The following is a 16,730-nucleotide window of genomic DNA, read 5'->3' on the forward strand; positions in this document are numbered from 1 at the left end:
CCGACTAACGCAAGGATAAGAACTATTGGCAGTGAACCTAAAATAAGCAAGAATTTTGGAAAATAAATATATTTGTTCAGCTATTTTTGAAACTTTTACTCCTATCGGAGAATAGATATAAAATGTTGAAGCACTCTATTAAAATTGGGGGACTTGCAGTTTAATAGTCAAGGAATGCAAACTTAGTATCAAGTACAAGGCATTTCTGCCACGGGCATTAATCAGCAAGCTCAAGCAATATTTTCAGTTAGATGTATCTGCAGAATCAGACTCCTGTTTTGCAGAGGTTTGGATAAAATTCAGGGATTATATCTTAAAAGCAGCTTCTACCTCTTCTATAACTTTTTGTATCAATTTTACATGCATGAGTGTTAAATCTGTAACTGCCACTCCTAAGGAGCTCTTGTACATGTACGTTGACAGATTTAATTTTAGATGTTTCACAAGGATGGATTATATACACCATAATGTAGATTTGCATGCACTGGTAATTTAGACATTAGGTATAGATCACATAAGTTAAACATGAAATTTCCTCCCACAGACAAGAACTGCATATTGCTCTCATTTTCAATAAGCAATTTAAGAAAGCTACAAAATACAGTTCCTTTTAGATATTTGTGTGCAGCAGCCTGCTAGGAGTACACATATTATTTATGACAAAATCTGCACAAATTTAAGGCAGACAGCTGTCAGCCATGCAAACACCCAACTGGGAGCAGTGGTTATTCTATTGAAAAGGATCTCTGTCCCCTAACCCTGTAGTAGATCACAAACTGAACTTGAAAGAACAGTTTCATGCTGGCGTAAAAATAAACTCAACGCAGGTTATTGCAGGAGCAGAGGGAATTCACCAGAGCAAAGGCAAAGCGAAGAGCGAGAACCCGCTGCACCACTTTTACTTACAAAGCAAACTCCTTGACATGAGAAACTGATATAACGTAGATATGAGTCAAAAGATGCTCTGAATCTGTGTGTATACAAACACAGGGCCTGGGAAAATGTAGGGCTGCACACTCTAGGCTTTACTTTATCAAATTAATCACTATTTCTGGATGACATTTACTTACAACCACATACTTTAGACAAGACAGGTGCATACGAGCGCCATACGGTATAAGTATATACTGGCATACACAGCCAGCAAACGCTGCCCTCTGCAAAGTGTACGCTTGCAATCACCACACGGGCATGTGCAAAAATAAATCTAATTTTCTTTTTTGATTTTGATTATATATTATTTCTTTTTTGCTTTCATTAGACTGGCATAACCACTGATTCATGATTCTGTTTTTCCAGCATCTAATGAGAAAATCAGTTTCTTCTTAAAATTCTGATTTAGCAAGCTGACCTGTGCAGGCAGATCCCACCGTCTATGGAAATGTATGGAGATATTTATGTATGTATGTAGTTATACAGAGGTATGCCTATAAATAAAATAATGTTTTAGTTCTTTTCAGATGTCCCACAGACAGTGGAAATAAATTCAGCACACACACTGTTATTTAAGAAAATGCAAGTATAAATTCAGCTTAATACCTTTGACAGAACCTCTCCCATGAAAAGAAACTCCTAGCTGAAACCACCACCACAATTAAAATTGGTGTGAAACTACGATGGGGACTGAAGGGGCTTCCTACATTGCAATCGTGTCCTGGGTCTTCTGGACGGTTCAGGGGAAAAGGAAAACACCACACTGGCCATTGAGTGCCCTTTTCTTATAAATAACTTCCAGCTGAGTGCTTGTGACACATACATAGAATCATAGAATCATGAATCTATGCATTTCCAGAAACGCTTCTCTCGCCTCCTAGACCTCTTGGTTAAATTCCATTCTGCAACCGTTACCCAGCCCAGGAGAAGGAAACAGAACAAACCAACCCAGCCCCCACACAGAAAACATTTCCTATCCTCTTCCTGGTGGGGAAATAAGAAAGCCTTGGTATGGGTTGCTGCAGTTGAAAATACTGTTGCAGAAGCGGTGTCTGTCATGAAATGCAAAACCTCCTTTAAACCAGATGAATCGCTGTCTGTGTTTTACAGCTTCAGCTAGGAAAAGAAACAAAAACTTTCAGGCATGGATGGGTTGTTATCGTACACTGCACATCGTATCTTCCAACGTGTTAAACTTAAGTGCAATGTGACAGAGCCAGCAATGCTGCACCACCCTGAGACAGCGTTCGTATTGCTGTAAATACAGAGTAACTCCTCTGAAAAGGTTCGTGCATCGCCCTGGCGACAGGGACGCAATGAGTGCACCAGGACACCAACTCCTAACGCTGCATCCCTCTTTTGGACACAAAATCAAGTCCTGTTCAAGGATCTCAAATCATAAGCAACTATCTTTTAATGATGGGTAAACTGATATACATAAAATGATGTCAATCCTTGCGCGATGATTTACCAAGCTAGGAATAGAGGCCTCCTGGGTTTGTATTTCCATTTAAAAGTGTGCTAGAGATCTTTATGGCCTTCCCTTTCAGCCACAGTAATATCTCTTTCTAGATGTTGTTTTTTAAGGAAGCGTTGCTATACAAAAATCCCACAACTCTTTAGCCAGGATGCACGATATATGCACAAAAGAGCTAAAAGAGCTGCTCTTAACTTATAATATTTTTGGCCGACTTCACCAAAGCTGCAGGTCCTCGACCATTTTACAGAATCAAGGTTTTACAGCCCTGGATTGCAGCAGGACACAGGACAGGCTGAAGGCAGAACTCCAGTCTCGAGAGTGACACAACACTTATGGCCCATCACTGCAAAAATCAGCTAGTCATGATATATGTATCCATGACTTTAATCGACTTCTCATTAAGAACTGTTTAAAAGAGTTAGGGTTGGAGATTTGGTCCCTAACAAGAAGAAATGCCGGTATAGCCAATGACAAAGAGTTGAGAGGAATTACCTGAAAGCAGACAAGAATTACCCTAAGAAGCACAACTTTGAAGTGCAGAAACCGAAACTACAAATAAAGCGATGCAGTCCATATGGTCGTATTTAAGGGTCTGCCAGCAGATCTATTCGTCAACCTGCTTTTCAACACTGGTAACTCCTTCAACTGAATTTTGCTTCAGGACTAAAACATCCATATGAGGTCATTGCATGGAAACCAATTCTTTTTATAAAATCTATATATACATGCATTGCTGCTCTTACTTTCACAACATTTCAAATAAACTTAAATCAAACCTCTCTGCTCATAAGAGGCTGTAGCAATTTCTATCAGCTTTGGCTAAGAATTACACAGTCCTCAGCCATTTGAGATTTTCATCTGCAATCATAATGAAGCATTCTATTTCATGTGAAACTTGAAACACTAAATTCAATAAACCTTCATGATATGCTCCCTCATGGATTCTCCTGCTTTCTTTCCTCGCTACTGGAACATCTTTGTACCCTGACTGTGTTTGGGGGGGGGCGGTGGGGAATAAGAGCTTGGTTTTGCCAGATCAGGGAACAGAACAAATGTCAACCGGAAAACAAATGCTGACATGTACAGCCTGATGATGGAACTATTTACTGCGTGATGGCTATTTACACGTGACCTCTGCCATAGTGATGTTGCAGCTAGCAGAGCTCATGCTTGATGGGGTACCTGGGACACCGTAAGCACAGAGCTCTCTGCAAAAAAATGTTGAGTGCAGTTCTGGGGAGATATAGTTACATGATTCCTGCATCCTGAGCTCAAATCTCAACTGAGTGCTTCAGTGGGGTGCTATGAACACACGAGCTTGCCTGATGATAGCTCTGTCTTTTCTCTATTGTGATATGCTGCACGGTGCATATCTGCCTTATTACATCTTATTAAAGCCCTTGTTTCTGCTACTGCTGAAGCTCACTGTAACCTCAGGCTTCGGTGACCTCCAGAGTTTTGTCTCTTCACTTTTCCTGAGTCGCTCTCCTGTTCCCTGAGAAAAAAGTTCCAATATATTGATCCACAGAAGCCATTACAAGACAGCAAAGAGATTGCTTAACGATACCCTTACTTCCTCTGCAGCGGAGTAATCCTCAGCTGGCTGCTTAAAGCAACGTTGTTGTAAAATGGGGTCACAAAGGGTTCTGAATCTGATTCATGTTTTTAAATATACACATTTCAAAATAAATTAAAGCAGGGAACAATCAGACCACATACTGCCTGCTGGAAGAAGACAAAATTATAATGGAAAATGGGAGACTGATTTTTTCAGGCAATGGTGCTGAAGTAAGGCAACAAAAACAGTAGAACAGTGCAGGAGGCACTTTTCTGACATTCATGAGAAATGCGCAGAAGAGGAATGGTTGTAGCAAGAAACGTGACTAGCTAGGAGCACCTTCACGTTAAAACCGCCCCTTACTTTAGCAGTTAGTTAAACTTCTCTTGAAATCTGGATACTTAAGGTCAAATTCCGTTCTTGATGAACCACCGTGAAGTCCAGAAGAAACGGAGTTACTCTGCATTTACAATTATGTAACTGGGCAAAGCCAAGGCTCATGACGGTGTCTTCAGGCTCCTCACACACTTAGCAAGTGAGGAAGGTTCCTCTCTCAATTATTTTCTGATAGGTCATCGAGAAGTGAAATCACTCCAGCAGGCGGTACACGGGGATCCTCATACTTGACTCCTTTGCTGTCTTCTTTGGATGTAAATCAACTCACATGAAAAAGAAGTCAACTTTCACTAAAAGGGCAGAATATAAATGCACTCATTTTGCTGACCTGCTGAACACCTTCCAGATGTGACCACAGGAGAAAGTCACCAGATCAAGGCAAAGATGAACTGTATGAACAGGCGAAGGAGGAGGTTTCCTGGGGCGGCAGGCTAGGAGGGGCTAGCAGAGCAGATGTGGCCCTTTCGACAACTTTGTTTATGCCAGAGCCCTGGAAAGCCTGGCAGGTTGCTGCTCTTGCAGGAAAGGTTTAGGTCAGCGATACAGCTGCTGCTTCTGAGAGATGGAGAGGGGGAACCTGTTTCTTTCAGCAGTAACAGTTGCCTTCTCCATCCCTCCCAACCCTCTGGTGGCAACAAAGGCGTCCAACTCAATCCTCCAGGACTCTTTCCTCACGTCATTGATCCAGTTCTCTCCTCCTCCTGATCCTCAGCTATCTATTATCATGGCAGAAACAGCTTGGCCCTGATTATTTTCCAGCCCCTCAACCTTTAGACAACAGATGGCTCTGGAGCTACTGATGTGTGAAGCATTTTCACGTGCCTTAACAACTGCCTTAATTATGCAGCATTGTCATTAGGACCAGACAGGTGATTTAGATCTGAATATCTGAACCATTTCATTATCCAACGGTCTAAACTGACACTCGGAACCTGGCAGCTCCAGGAACAGGGATGTTTGCTCAGATAATGTCAAGTCCTAGCTGTCAGAAACCTTACATTTTTTAAAAAGCTTATATCCGTGGCTTAGTAATTCCCAACAATAACTTTCAGGTGTGAATTTCCCCCGCAGTCTGGCTAAATACGATGGACAATGAAAAACAGTGCAGCTGCGACACTCTGTATTTGTCCATTAGCATTTGAAGAACTATGAACCATAACTGACATATCTGTGGACACTTACGTGCTTGCAGGCACAGTTATAGGTGCAGTGGTGCAACAGGGAGAGCATTAACAGTGTGGAAGTGAGAAAATAAAACACAAGCTGCTGGGAAGACAAGGATAAATGCAATGGTACAAAAAAAAAAAAAAAGTGGTAAAAGAAAAGAATACAACAAAGCACAACATTACCACAGGGTGAGTACACTCAAGAAACGTCATCCCAGCCAAGTACTTACAAGTAATAGGAGTAGGAATATGCGTTTCTTCTAAATATCGACGGCCAGTCAGATGAACAAAATATCCAAAAGGAGAAAAAAAGAAAAATACATAATTAGATTTATATGAACTCTAGGATCTTTGTCAATATACAAAGTATTTGTGCTGCCTCTCGTACAGAGGTACTATTCTCCTACACTTTTTTCAGGAGCTACACGTCAGTGAGGAATGGATACTGAGCTGGAGACAGGAAACATAGGCTGTGTTTCCACTTCTGCTACTGACGAGTGTAACCATGAATAAATCCCCTCACTTCTTTCTTCCTTAACTTTGCCATGTCAGTCACATGGGTAGTGAGACTTCCCTTTGCCTGTAAAGTGCTTTGAGATTGTTGGAATAGAAAGAAATATGTAAGACCTATTAATATAAATAACAATAAATAGGAAAGCGACAATGTAAGAACACCACAATTTTGGAATATTTAGACAATGAACAAATTGTGTAATGATAAATCAAGTTTCCTCAAACTCTAAAATGCAAATAGTTCATTAACGATTCAAGCATCACTACATATTTATAGATGATGACTGGGGTATGCATTAGCTGTCTGCGTCACTGTGATTAAGCATTCTCTATTACAGTTTTTCAACAATACACTTCAGAATATTTTGATATGTTTTTGAGCAGCACCTCGAAACGAGCCTTGGTAATCAGTTATAACTTAAGAGGTGATGTCTGCCCTCTTATAACTGGAAAGAGGCTGTTTCACAACAGATCTAGCACATGTTACAGATTCACAGCAAGGCACAAGGGCGCCTCGAAAGCAGCAGCGATGGTCAAGGCAGAGACAAACGATGAAACACAAACGTCTACCTTTTGCACAACTTTAAAATCGCATCCTTGAAGATGCTGCAAACACTAGGAAGCTCTTACAAGTATAAAAGCAGGGTTCAAGTGTTCACTTTTATGGTTGCTCTGAACACAAGTTTCACAAGCACACGTGGAAACCAGATTCGGTGCCATTTCGGTGCGCAATCGCCCCCTTTGCTATGCAAACACTGGGTAAAGGACAGTGACCTACAGATACTCCAGAGAGTTACTCTGAAATAACACGTTTTGCCTGGTGGTGGCCCTTGCTATAAGCCTGAAATTCTCGCCAGATTCCTGATATATGCCAAATTATTTGAATGACACTGATTCCAAGGTACACCTGAATGTATTCATAACCTAATGCTATCATCTCCTGAAACCCAGAAATCCTACATGTGATAGCAATGCACCAGTTAAGGTGCAGTCATCGTCACGGAGCTTCACTGTGAAATTTCAACTTCCTCGGATCCTCTAAACAAAGGGAAGAATCGCCAGGATGTGGAAAATGAGAGCCCCCACAGCTGAACCCCCCGCATCCCCAGAATTATTCCACTGATTAAACCCCTCTGATACGCCAGTGCCAGGTTTCACACAACACTGTCAACTGTAGCTGTTCCGGTGAACGTCTTGCTGTTCTTTCTGCTTTTCTCATGTCTCAGCCAGCAGACATAGGCGATCACGCAAGGCTCTTAGTGCTCATTAAAAAGCTGCGTGTCCCTCAAGGTTACAGAGGAAAGCTCAGAAATATTTTTTCCATAAGGATAGAAAATAAAGGAAGACAAGCAAAAGGAGGATTATATTTTGGAATCAGCCAGGCCATTTTGGCTCAAATTCTCCCAAAATATGCAACCTAAACCAGGAACTTGCTAAGGAGTATTTCAAAACTAACTGTTAAAACTGGTGAGAGTTACAGATCACTAAAAACATGACCTGATCCCAGAATGTACCACACAACCTGAAAACCCTGCCTGTCATCCACCTTAAATATGGACACAGAAGGGACACGGGTCACCGAATGTGCAAATATCCCTTCAGTAATTCTACCCCATAGCTTGCGCGTGTTCCGCTCAAGAGGCGTTTGGGTTTTATTTAATTATTTTAAGGTAACAACCTAAACCCTGATCTAGAATAAGGAGCTGAATATTCATAGAAGGAACAAATCCTAGACCCTACATAGCCCCAAATCTCCTTTTTTTTGCTACCAACAGCAGTTTAAAGAACTTGTTTACCGTGCACCCATGACAGGCTGTCTGATCCTGCTTATTCAGTCTTAGGCTTAAAGGGGTCAGTAGAGGCTTTGTCTGCTCAAACGCACAAGCCTGAGAAGTGTCACATTCTTCACCCCAGGGAAACGCAAGTCAGAATTACACCGGAGTTAAAACTGTCCAGACGAAACCAGAACTGACCAAAATCTAATGCTTTTGGGAAGCAAAGTCAAAGGGGATTTTCTCCAGAAAAGAAGTTTGCAAATGTCTTGTTTTTCTTGTTTCAGCTTGTTTTTGCTAACCAGTCCTGTATTCTCCAATACACAAAAATATTGAACTAATATTAAGGACAAACAATCAAGCTCCTTAGAGAATTAACAGTGTTTATACAATAAAAATGAGGTATTTCAAGGTATGTATCTATTAATGAAAGAAAGCAGTACTGCCTTATGTGGGCAAATGCACCCACGTGGGCACTAATTGCCAGCTGTAGATTAACAGCCTAAATTAGGTTTCAGTAATTTTGCATCCATATACCTACGATGATATTGGAGCTGCAAACATGTAACTCATGTAGCTAGCGGGTTCCCCCAAAACCAAGGAAGCCAATTTTATTAATGGTTTTGATTTTGGATACTTAGAAATTTATACACACACAGGATTTTTACATAGATATACACACACAGAAACTTTAGAAGTCTTACTGTAGGCAACCCGAGGGTTCAACTACAACTTTTAGATAAAAAAATGTAAAGTCAAACCCAAACCTTCCACTGCATAACCATTCTGGCTGAATAAATTTAGCTTCACATATCTGACTAAACCCTATAAAACATTGGCAGCCCCCAGAAATCCGCCAGTTGCTAGAGTTTTTGCGACACGGTCTATTGAAACTATGAGCAACTGGGCAACACTTGCTCATGCCTTGCACAGGAAAGGTTCAGAAAAGTATGCTGCTTTGGTGCAGCTCACAGGAACAAAAAACTGCTTCTGCTGATCTGCCCAATCCTAATCTCAGACCAATGCCTGCCTTCTTTTAGTGTTTCTGTCTCTTCTAATCTCTCTCCTTCCTTTGCTCTTTGCACTGGTTAACAAAACCCTTCATTCAGGAAAGCCGCTACTGTGCCTATTACCAATGAACTACGATGCCCTGGGCCGTGAACAAATGTCACTGTGATATTTTCCAGCTCCATTTGAAGAAAATGCCTTAAGTTTGTCTAATTAAATTATTTTTCTGCATTGTTGCCTTGCAAGACTACACTGTCACGGACACTCTGGCGTTAGCCTTAGTGAACTGAAAAGGGGAACTCTTTTAAAAGTAAGGTTAATGTAAAAATCGAATGCAAGAGCTTAAGCGCCTAACACTTCTGTTTGAAAATAGAAAGCGAACTTTGTTGTTAAACTGTCCTCTCAGAAAAGTGTGAGTTTTAAGCTGTGCTCCCCCAGAAGTTCAAATCAACCTGTGGTCCAAAGCAGCCTTTCCAATCCGCATCAGTTTACAAATGAAATGAGCCTGGCAGGCTTAAGTTCATCTTCAGGGAACACCTGTCGACACGCAGCTCCAGGCCTCAGCCGGACGTGACTGGTGGCGCCCATTCAAGGGAGACCCAGAACCGATGGAATCAGCAGGTTTGTCAGCGATGCTGGAGGCGTGCTACGCAGAGCCAGAGAGAGCAGGCCTCCAAAACCTCTTGCTGCACTGTTATAGCTTCTAAATGGGAAAAGATTTTAAAGTCAATGAGCCAGTTTATTTCTTATAATAGTGTGTATTCCAGTGGGTAACCTCGCAAATGACAGCAAACAGGCAGAGGGGTACAGACTGCAGTGATTTCGCTTGTCTGCACTGGAGGGGGGGAAGGAAGTGACAGAGGAAGAAGTATTTTTCCAGCTCTAGAGAGAAACAGGGGAGAATTTATATTTCTACTACTCCCACTCTTCTCCTTTCTAATTTTAATTTTGAAGAAAGATGCTCAGGTTAACAGAACCTATGGCAAAGCCAGATGTAGAAAAGTTCTGTCCATGGGACATGACACCCAAGTTCACTATCCATTGCTGCTTCTGGGACCAGGCTAGTTCCACAGAACTTCTGCGCTGCATTAGGGGCCAGCTCAGGTCAGCACTAGCTTGGGAATTTTTCTGTCAAACAAATGGATCCTCAGACTCCAGCCTCTAGAACTTGCTCTGCATTATAAGTATTTTTGATTCCGCATTTGTCTGCGTTTCTCTGTCTATGAGATATCAACTGATATTGCTCCAGCAGTGACAGCCAAAAAATCCTAAGAATCAAATGTTGGGAAAAACTGGGTCCGGATAGATCTCCTCATCATTTGCTTAGCTGAATTAAGTGTGTATCGGAAAAAAATTAAAGCTAAAATCCAGTGATTTTATATACCTGCTAACTAAACTATATAATGCAGTCTTTAAGTTTCCTCCTGACCTCTAATGAAAGCTTTCTATATTATGCATAATATATGTAGAACCCAGCTAAAAAGAAATACAAGCAAAAAATCTGATAACCTAAATGAGCTGTAATTTTTTACATTTTCTTTGAAGGTTTCCTACATATTGATAACCTGGCCTTTTCCTGGTTTTCCAGTTTCCACCGGAAGACAGAAGATTAAGCAAAGACTTTGAATTGTTGATCTGTATCAAGACCGCTCCACATTGATGCATTTCTCAGAATGAGAATGATGAAAATTTCTTCCACAGCATTTGGAGAAAAAAAAAAAAACACTTGCCCAAAATTCTACCTCTGAGAAATTTCCTAACTGTTTTCAAATTTATATAAAAAGATAGATTGACAGCGATCACAGTGTTTAACAGCAAGAGTCCCACGTTTACATTTCAAAAGATGTGGTAGCCTGTTTGGGAATATGAGTTTGATGTGAAACCTAAAAATTCGAGAAAATACACAGACATTGCAAGTATTACCTTCTCCTCAGTATTTAAAGTATACTGCCTCGTAAGAGTATCCTTACCTCTCTGGCTTAGTCCTTAGCAGGCTACACCACAGAAAAATTGTCCTGAAATAAGGGATTCCTGGTCGTCATGAAAAATCATTGTTTCTTTTCTGCCCAGCAATACACATGATTTATAATAACAATAATACATGGTGGGACAGAAATGCTATCAACATTTAATAGCTGATGAAACACACCAGGAAGTTCAGATGTGGCATTACTCTGACAGTTTTCCTTACAAGTTTTACCTTTCGAGCTGAAAATAAAAGCTTTTATTAAAGAGTGTTCAGGAAGGTTACAGGGATGGATGAGGGCTGAGCATTAAACAAACCAGTAGCACAGCTCAATTTTTCCTGAAACTCTTTTTCTGCTTTTCATTGGAGGCATCCGGGTTTTTTCTGCTTATGAATTGAAAAGGTCCCGGGAGACTGGAATCAGCGACATCTATACTCTTTGGGTTTATCATTGAACAGAAGTGCAGCAGATGTGACTACAAAACACGTGCACATTTGTCCACAAAATCTGAAAATCTTGCACACAACACAATTTGGACGAACAGTCTAGATTGCCCACACCTTCAGTTAATTCAACAGGAATTCACAGTAGTCAGTGCATAATGACTGGTTTTGCAGAATGAGATCATTTGGAAAGACTACTCAAAGGACATCTAGCCCAACCTCCTGCTTAAAGCAGTTTCACTCACAGCAAGTCCTTCAGGATCTTGTCCAAGCCAAGGTTTTAATTTCTCCCAGGATGGAGATTCTCCACCTCTGAACCATTTTGGTAACGCTCCTTTGGACTTGCTCTAACATATCAGTGCCTTTCCTGTACTGAGGAACCCCAAGCTGGACACAGTATGCCCGGAGCAATCTCACCAGTGGCAAACAGAAGGGAATAATCACTTGCCTCAACCTGCTGGCTACACTTTTGCTAACACCACCCAGATGCAGAGGACCTTCTTTGCTGCAAAGCCACATTGCTGACTCGTGTTTGACTTGCCCACCAAGACCTCCAGGTCCTTCTCCGCAAACCTGTCTGTACTGTTGCAGGGGATTACTCTACCCCAGATGCAGGACTTCGCCGTTGCTAATCGTCATGAGGTTCCCATCAGCCCATTTCTCCAGCCTCTGAAGGTCCTTCTGAATAGCAGCCTTGCACTCCAGCATCTGTAGCATGGAGTTATGCCATTTACATATGGGCTCTGGATTAAGATAGAGGAGATCATATCTAGATGTAACAGCTGCTCTTATTTTCAGGAAATGTGTGACTGTCATAGAGATAAGAAATCTCAAAGGAGCAGAGCTCTGCTTGGAAAGCTGCACTCCCTGCAGCACAGGGCAGTGTTAGGTTTACGGTTGGACTTGATGATCTTAAAGATCTTTTCCAACCTAAACAATCCTATGACCCTAGACAAGGTGCTGCCAGGCTACCTAGCTCCTGTTTCACTCAGAATCAAATTACTGCTGAAAAGTAGGGTTCACTTCAGAAATGTGGTAAGAATATACACAAAATACATCCTTTCATCAGGAAAATCTCTTGCCTAAGAGTGGTTTTCTGAATCAGTACATTACACTGTAAATGTGGAGCTCTTCAAATAGTAACAACTACAGCGATCTTCTTCAAGGTGTAAGTGCAAATGGTCCGAAGAAAATTACACAAAATCAACTGTTTGAATAAATTTCATTACCATGCATGATTTTTCCAGGTTTCATTCCCCCGTAAACCCAAGCTAACCCTTGGGAAGATGCTAACCCTCAGCAAGAGGCAATATTCCAGCTGAACACTGTCTGCAAAGAAATTGCTGTGTGAAAATATGTCTCTCCAAGACTCACTTAGGGGCAAGACCCTTGATCACATTCTTTTACAATATTATTTTTCTTGACTGTTAAGAAAGAATTCTTGTATTCTATTAGGCCACTGTTGTACTTAGTGCACAGGCCCACCCCATGCCCACTTCCATTGCCTCGTTATCGCTTTGTCCTTCTCCACACATTTTCATGCATTATCCCTTCTCATTAATTATAAATTAATTATCATTCCCTCTTTGCAGTAACAACCATTCTTTGTTGCTCACAGAGTATCTGCCAGAACAGGCATCTCTGCTGGGACAACTTCCTAGTGGTAGCATTACGTAAAGAGGTATTAACTGCTGCCCCCCGTAACACAAATGGAATGTTTTATCTCTACCAAATTTATTCTTTTTGAAGAGACAATGCTTTTGGCAGAAGGCCCAAGATGGAAGCAAAGCAGAAACTTACCTTCTCTTGATGGTAAGCATTGCTCCCAAGAGGATAATAACAAACATCAGAAGGCCAGCTATAACTCCGGCCATTTTCACTGTGCTGTCAACTTGCTTTTCTGGTTCCACTGCATTGGAATTCTGGGTGGAAGCTCCTTAAAAGATGGAAGGAGAGGAAGGAGGAGATAAAAAGAGAATTTGTGCAATAATCCACTTTAAATATTCATTTGAAAGCCTAACGACATATTTGCAATTACATTGCCATAGAGGATTGTCCATCTAACTAAACCTGCCTTTAATAAGGGCTAATGAGAGATAATTCAGAACAGTAAAAAAAAAAAATCCTGGTGTAATACAACTGACTCTAATATTTTACCATAGTATGTTGTAACGGGGAATTTACTCTTCTGAAGCACTCAGCATACACCCAAAAGCAGTTATGATTTTCATCTCAAATAGTGTAAGTGGAGGTGCAAGCCTCACTCATCGAAATAATGAATGTAAGAGTTTGCAGTAACATATCCCATAATGCTACTTGCAAAAACTTTTCTTCTTCTAAAGTCAGAACACATTTGTATTTCTCACTATACTGGAGGCCTGGTTTTTGTAAACCTACGGTTACAACTACGCATGCAACAAGCATTAATCCAACGCACAGAGCACCCTCCACATCATCTACTGTATTCCATGCATGGGATCTTCTGTGGCCCAGGAAAGATAACAAGATTTGTATTTGATATTTTTGGGTTTTTTTTTTTTTTTAAGAGCAAAGCCTACACACCTAAAAATAAACATATGTAGGAACATTACTTGCACAGCATTTCGTCTTTTACCTCTGTCACGATCTGGCTTCAAGGGCCTTTTGCTCCTGTAATACCTGAGGGCCTTGCAGAGCGCTACGCTCTCCGCTGCTGCTGGGCCTGCTTGCATAGTGCTTACCTTAGCTCTTCTGACTTCACTACTTGCTCCACAGAAATTTCCAGATATGGCTTAAACCGTGGAGCTTGATTTGGAAAGCCTCACAAGATTTGAGTCGTGGCTACTCTAAAGACTAAACGAGCCCATCTTTGTTATATTCCTGATATACTTAACTACTCCTAAAAATATCACCATTGCATTTGACGAGGTTAAATTAATTCATGTTACATAAGATCACAATCTTATCTTGGTCTTCACCTTTGCTGCTGGAGTCAGCCAAGTCTTCCTCTACAGCTTAAACACAATAGGAAAAGGGAATGAAAGCTGAAAACAGAGTGCCATCATTAGAAGACCATAATGTTTTGCTCTTTGACAACTCTGTGCTGCTGACCTGCAGGAAAAGCTGAATCACTTCTGTTCATGAAATAGGTTGCTTAGGGAGGTATTCAACCTAGTTCACATGTTGGTGAGACAGTAGAGAGCCTCACTGGGTTATTCTTTGCCCCATTTGCCACACGGTAAACTGCATATGCTTTAAAAGATCTCACGTCTGCAAGGATGAGTCCCAACAGTCACCACGTCCAAATCATATAGCTGAATATAGGGCTTTCTGACATGTTCTGAATAGGGCCTTAGCTGACAGACTTCCAGGGATGAAGATCTAATCTTGAATGAAGCATTATATTCTCCTGTCATCATATCTTGAAGAGTACGTATAGAACGATGAATGCAAAACAAGAAAACTCACTACATGCAGTGATAAAAGTATGATTTAACTTTTCCTACAGCTAAGCTGTTAATCTAGTTTGCCACAGCAAAACACAATATTTACCAAGCAAAAATGCTGGCTGTTTGAAACACACATGTAATTTTCAGCTTTTTGTCCCTGACAATTCTACTGCTCTGCTGTGTCCACCAATTTTCCCATTCAGTTAAGAGTTCACCAGTAACTTCTGTGTGTGCATGTCTGAAATGCATTAATGGGACTCCTGAGTGTGAAAATAAAATAATATATCAGTTGCATATTACCATCTTTATCTGACAGCATCTCTTACAATCTTGGATCAAATCTGCCCGAGAGGTGAGCTATAAGCCATCATACAGGCACTCCCGACACTATCACACAACAAAGTAAATGATAAAGGTACAATTTTTCCTGAAAATGGCTAAGACTCTACTCGTTTGAAGCGAAACTCAGAAGTACTCCGAATTATCCTTCACTTGAGTTGCAGTTAGTCCTATGACCTCAAATAATAGGTGTTGGAGAATGGTTTTCCACCACAAACAGCACAGTCAGACACCCTCCATTCTTGTACCATCTGAATGCCTTCATGAATTGTGAGCCACGTTAAAAAAAAATTAAGAACGTGCTGTCATCTCCATCCTCTAATCCACTAGATCGGTTTGATTTTGCCAGGCTGTTGCTTGTTACTACAGGCAATGTGCGGTCACTGTATTTTTAGCCGATATTTCTCATCCAATTATAGACTACTGCAGTTCTAGAAAGAGAATAAAGGCTTATTATCCATCCTGACACCTACACACTGTGGTGACTGATTCACTTGAGTCTTCTACGTAACTCTTTCTATCTATCTTGGCAAATGCCAACAACTCCTTTAGGCTACTAGTCCAACCATTTTTAAATTGTCTCAGCTAATAGCGCCTAGGAATTGATAATATGACAGTGTCAGTAAATTTCTGGGTCTTGGATTCTTAAAGCTTTGCAATGAAACATTATTACTGTAAAAGTCCGTTGTCTTCCTGCCGTTCTGGCCCATTTTCCTTGTAGATGCCTAAATCTACTATGGCTGCTCATACTCCCACCTGCATCACCACCAGCTGTAGGTAAGGAGACCGCTTCTCTTCTGGCAGAAGGAGGTCTGTGAGCTATTACTGTACTTGCAGGAGATGACTTCTGCTGCTCCCGAGAGTAACACTTTTTTAGAATTAGTTCTGCTTCTCTCTTTTACTGGCACGCACATCTGAACTCCTCTGAGCGCTGAAGCCCATAAAAACTGCTCAGATGGCCACTTCATTCAAATATCTTTAAACACACTTGGAAAGCTCTGCACTACTGTACTTGAGGGGCCACCCTTTTGTTTCTGAAAAACAATGTTTATATACTGCTGATGTTAAAAGGGAAAGAAAATAAAACATAACCATATTTTCTAGTGGTTACTTCCACTACATTTCCTGGAATAAATTGTTCCTTGTAACTGAAACTGGATACTGGAATAATAGGATATAGAACAGGTCACCACTGTTATTATGTGTGTATTTCAGTGGCACCCAGAGCCCCTGCTAAGGCCAGGACCCCATTACACTGTACTAACATGAAGTAGGACAATTTTCTGCCCTAAGCTTACTGTCTTAATAAGGAAGGCAAATGATAGAAGACAGTGCCAGAGAAGCAAAGACTGTAGGTCCCTTGACTCCCTATCTGTGCATTATCTGCTAGGCCAGGCTGCTGCTTTCAGAGATACACATTAACGTACTGTACAAAATGTACCTTCCCAGACACTTGACCAGTGCCATGAATCCAACTTTCACAGGCACTGGCATTCACCCAGCGCTCCATTTTACATTCACAGCTATTTCAAGATTTTAGTTCTTTCCCACCAACCTAATTTACTTTGCTTTTTCAACCCCTTTCATGACTCCCCAGAGATCTGGCATCTGGCAGTGAGACAGAACGCGTTCATGCGGCACATTCATGGGAGATATCATTCTGGTGGTGCTGCAGAGATGCAGAGAGAGCAGAGCAAGGGCAAATGGGTTCTTTCCCAGAGTTGCCT

General features: G+C 41.2%; 1 protein-coding gene across 1 annotated transcript in view; it reads right to left on the reverse strand.

Annotated features, from left to right (window-relative positions):
* The window catches only part of PTPRT (protein tyrosine phosphatase receptor type T), a 474,734-nt gene that overhangs the window by 63,517 nt on the left and 394,487 nt on the right, over positions 1-16,730 (reverse strand). Inside the window, exons 14-15 of the mRNA XM_064465788.1 lie at positions 13,037-13,172; positions 5,764-5,793 (exon numbers count right to left, since the gene is read on the reverse strand). Coding sequence (XP_064321858.1) covers positions 5,764-5,793; positions 13,037-13,172 — 166 coding nt within the window. The remainder of the gene's footprint in view (positions 1-5,763; positions 5,794-13,036; positions 13,173-16,730) is intronic.

The sequence above is a fragment of the Phalacrocorax carbo genome, chromosome 14, assembly GCF_963921805.1.
Source record: "Phalacrocorax carbo chromosome 14, bPhaCar2.1, whole genome shotgun sequence".
NCBI lineage: Eukaryota > Metazoa > Chordata > Aves > Suliformes > Phalacrocoracidae > Phalacrocorax > Phalacrocorax carbo.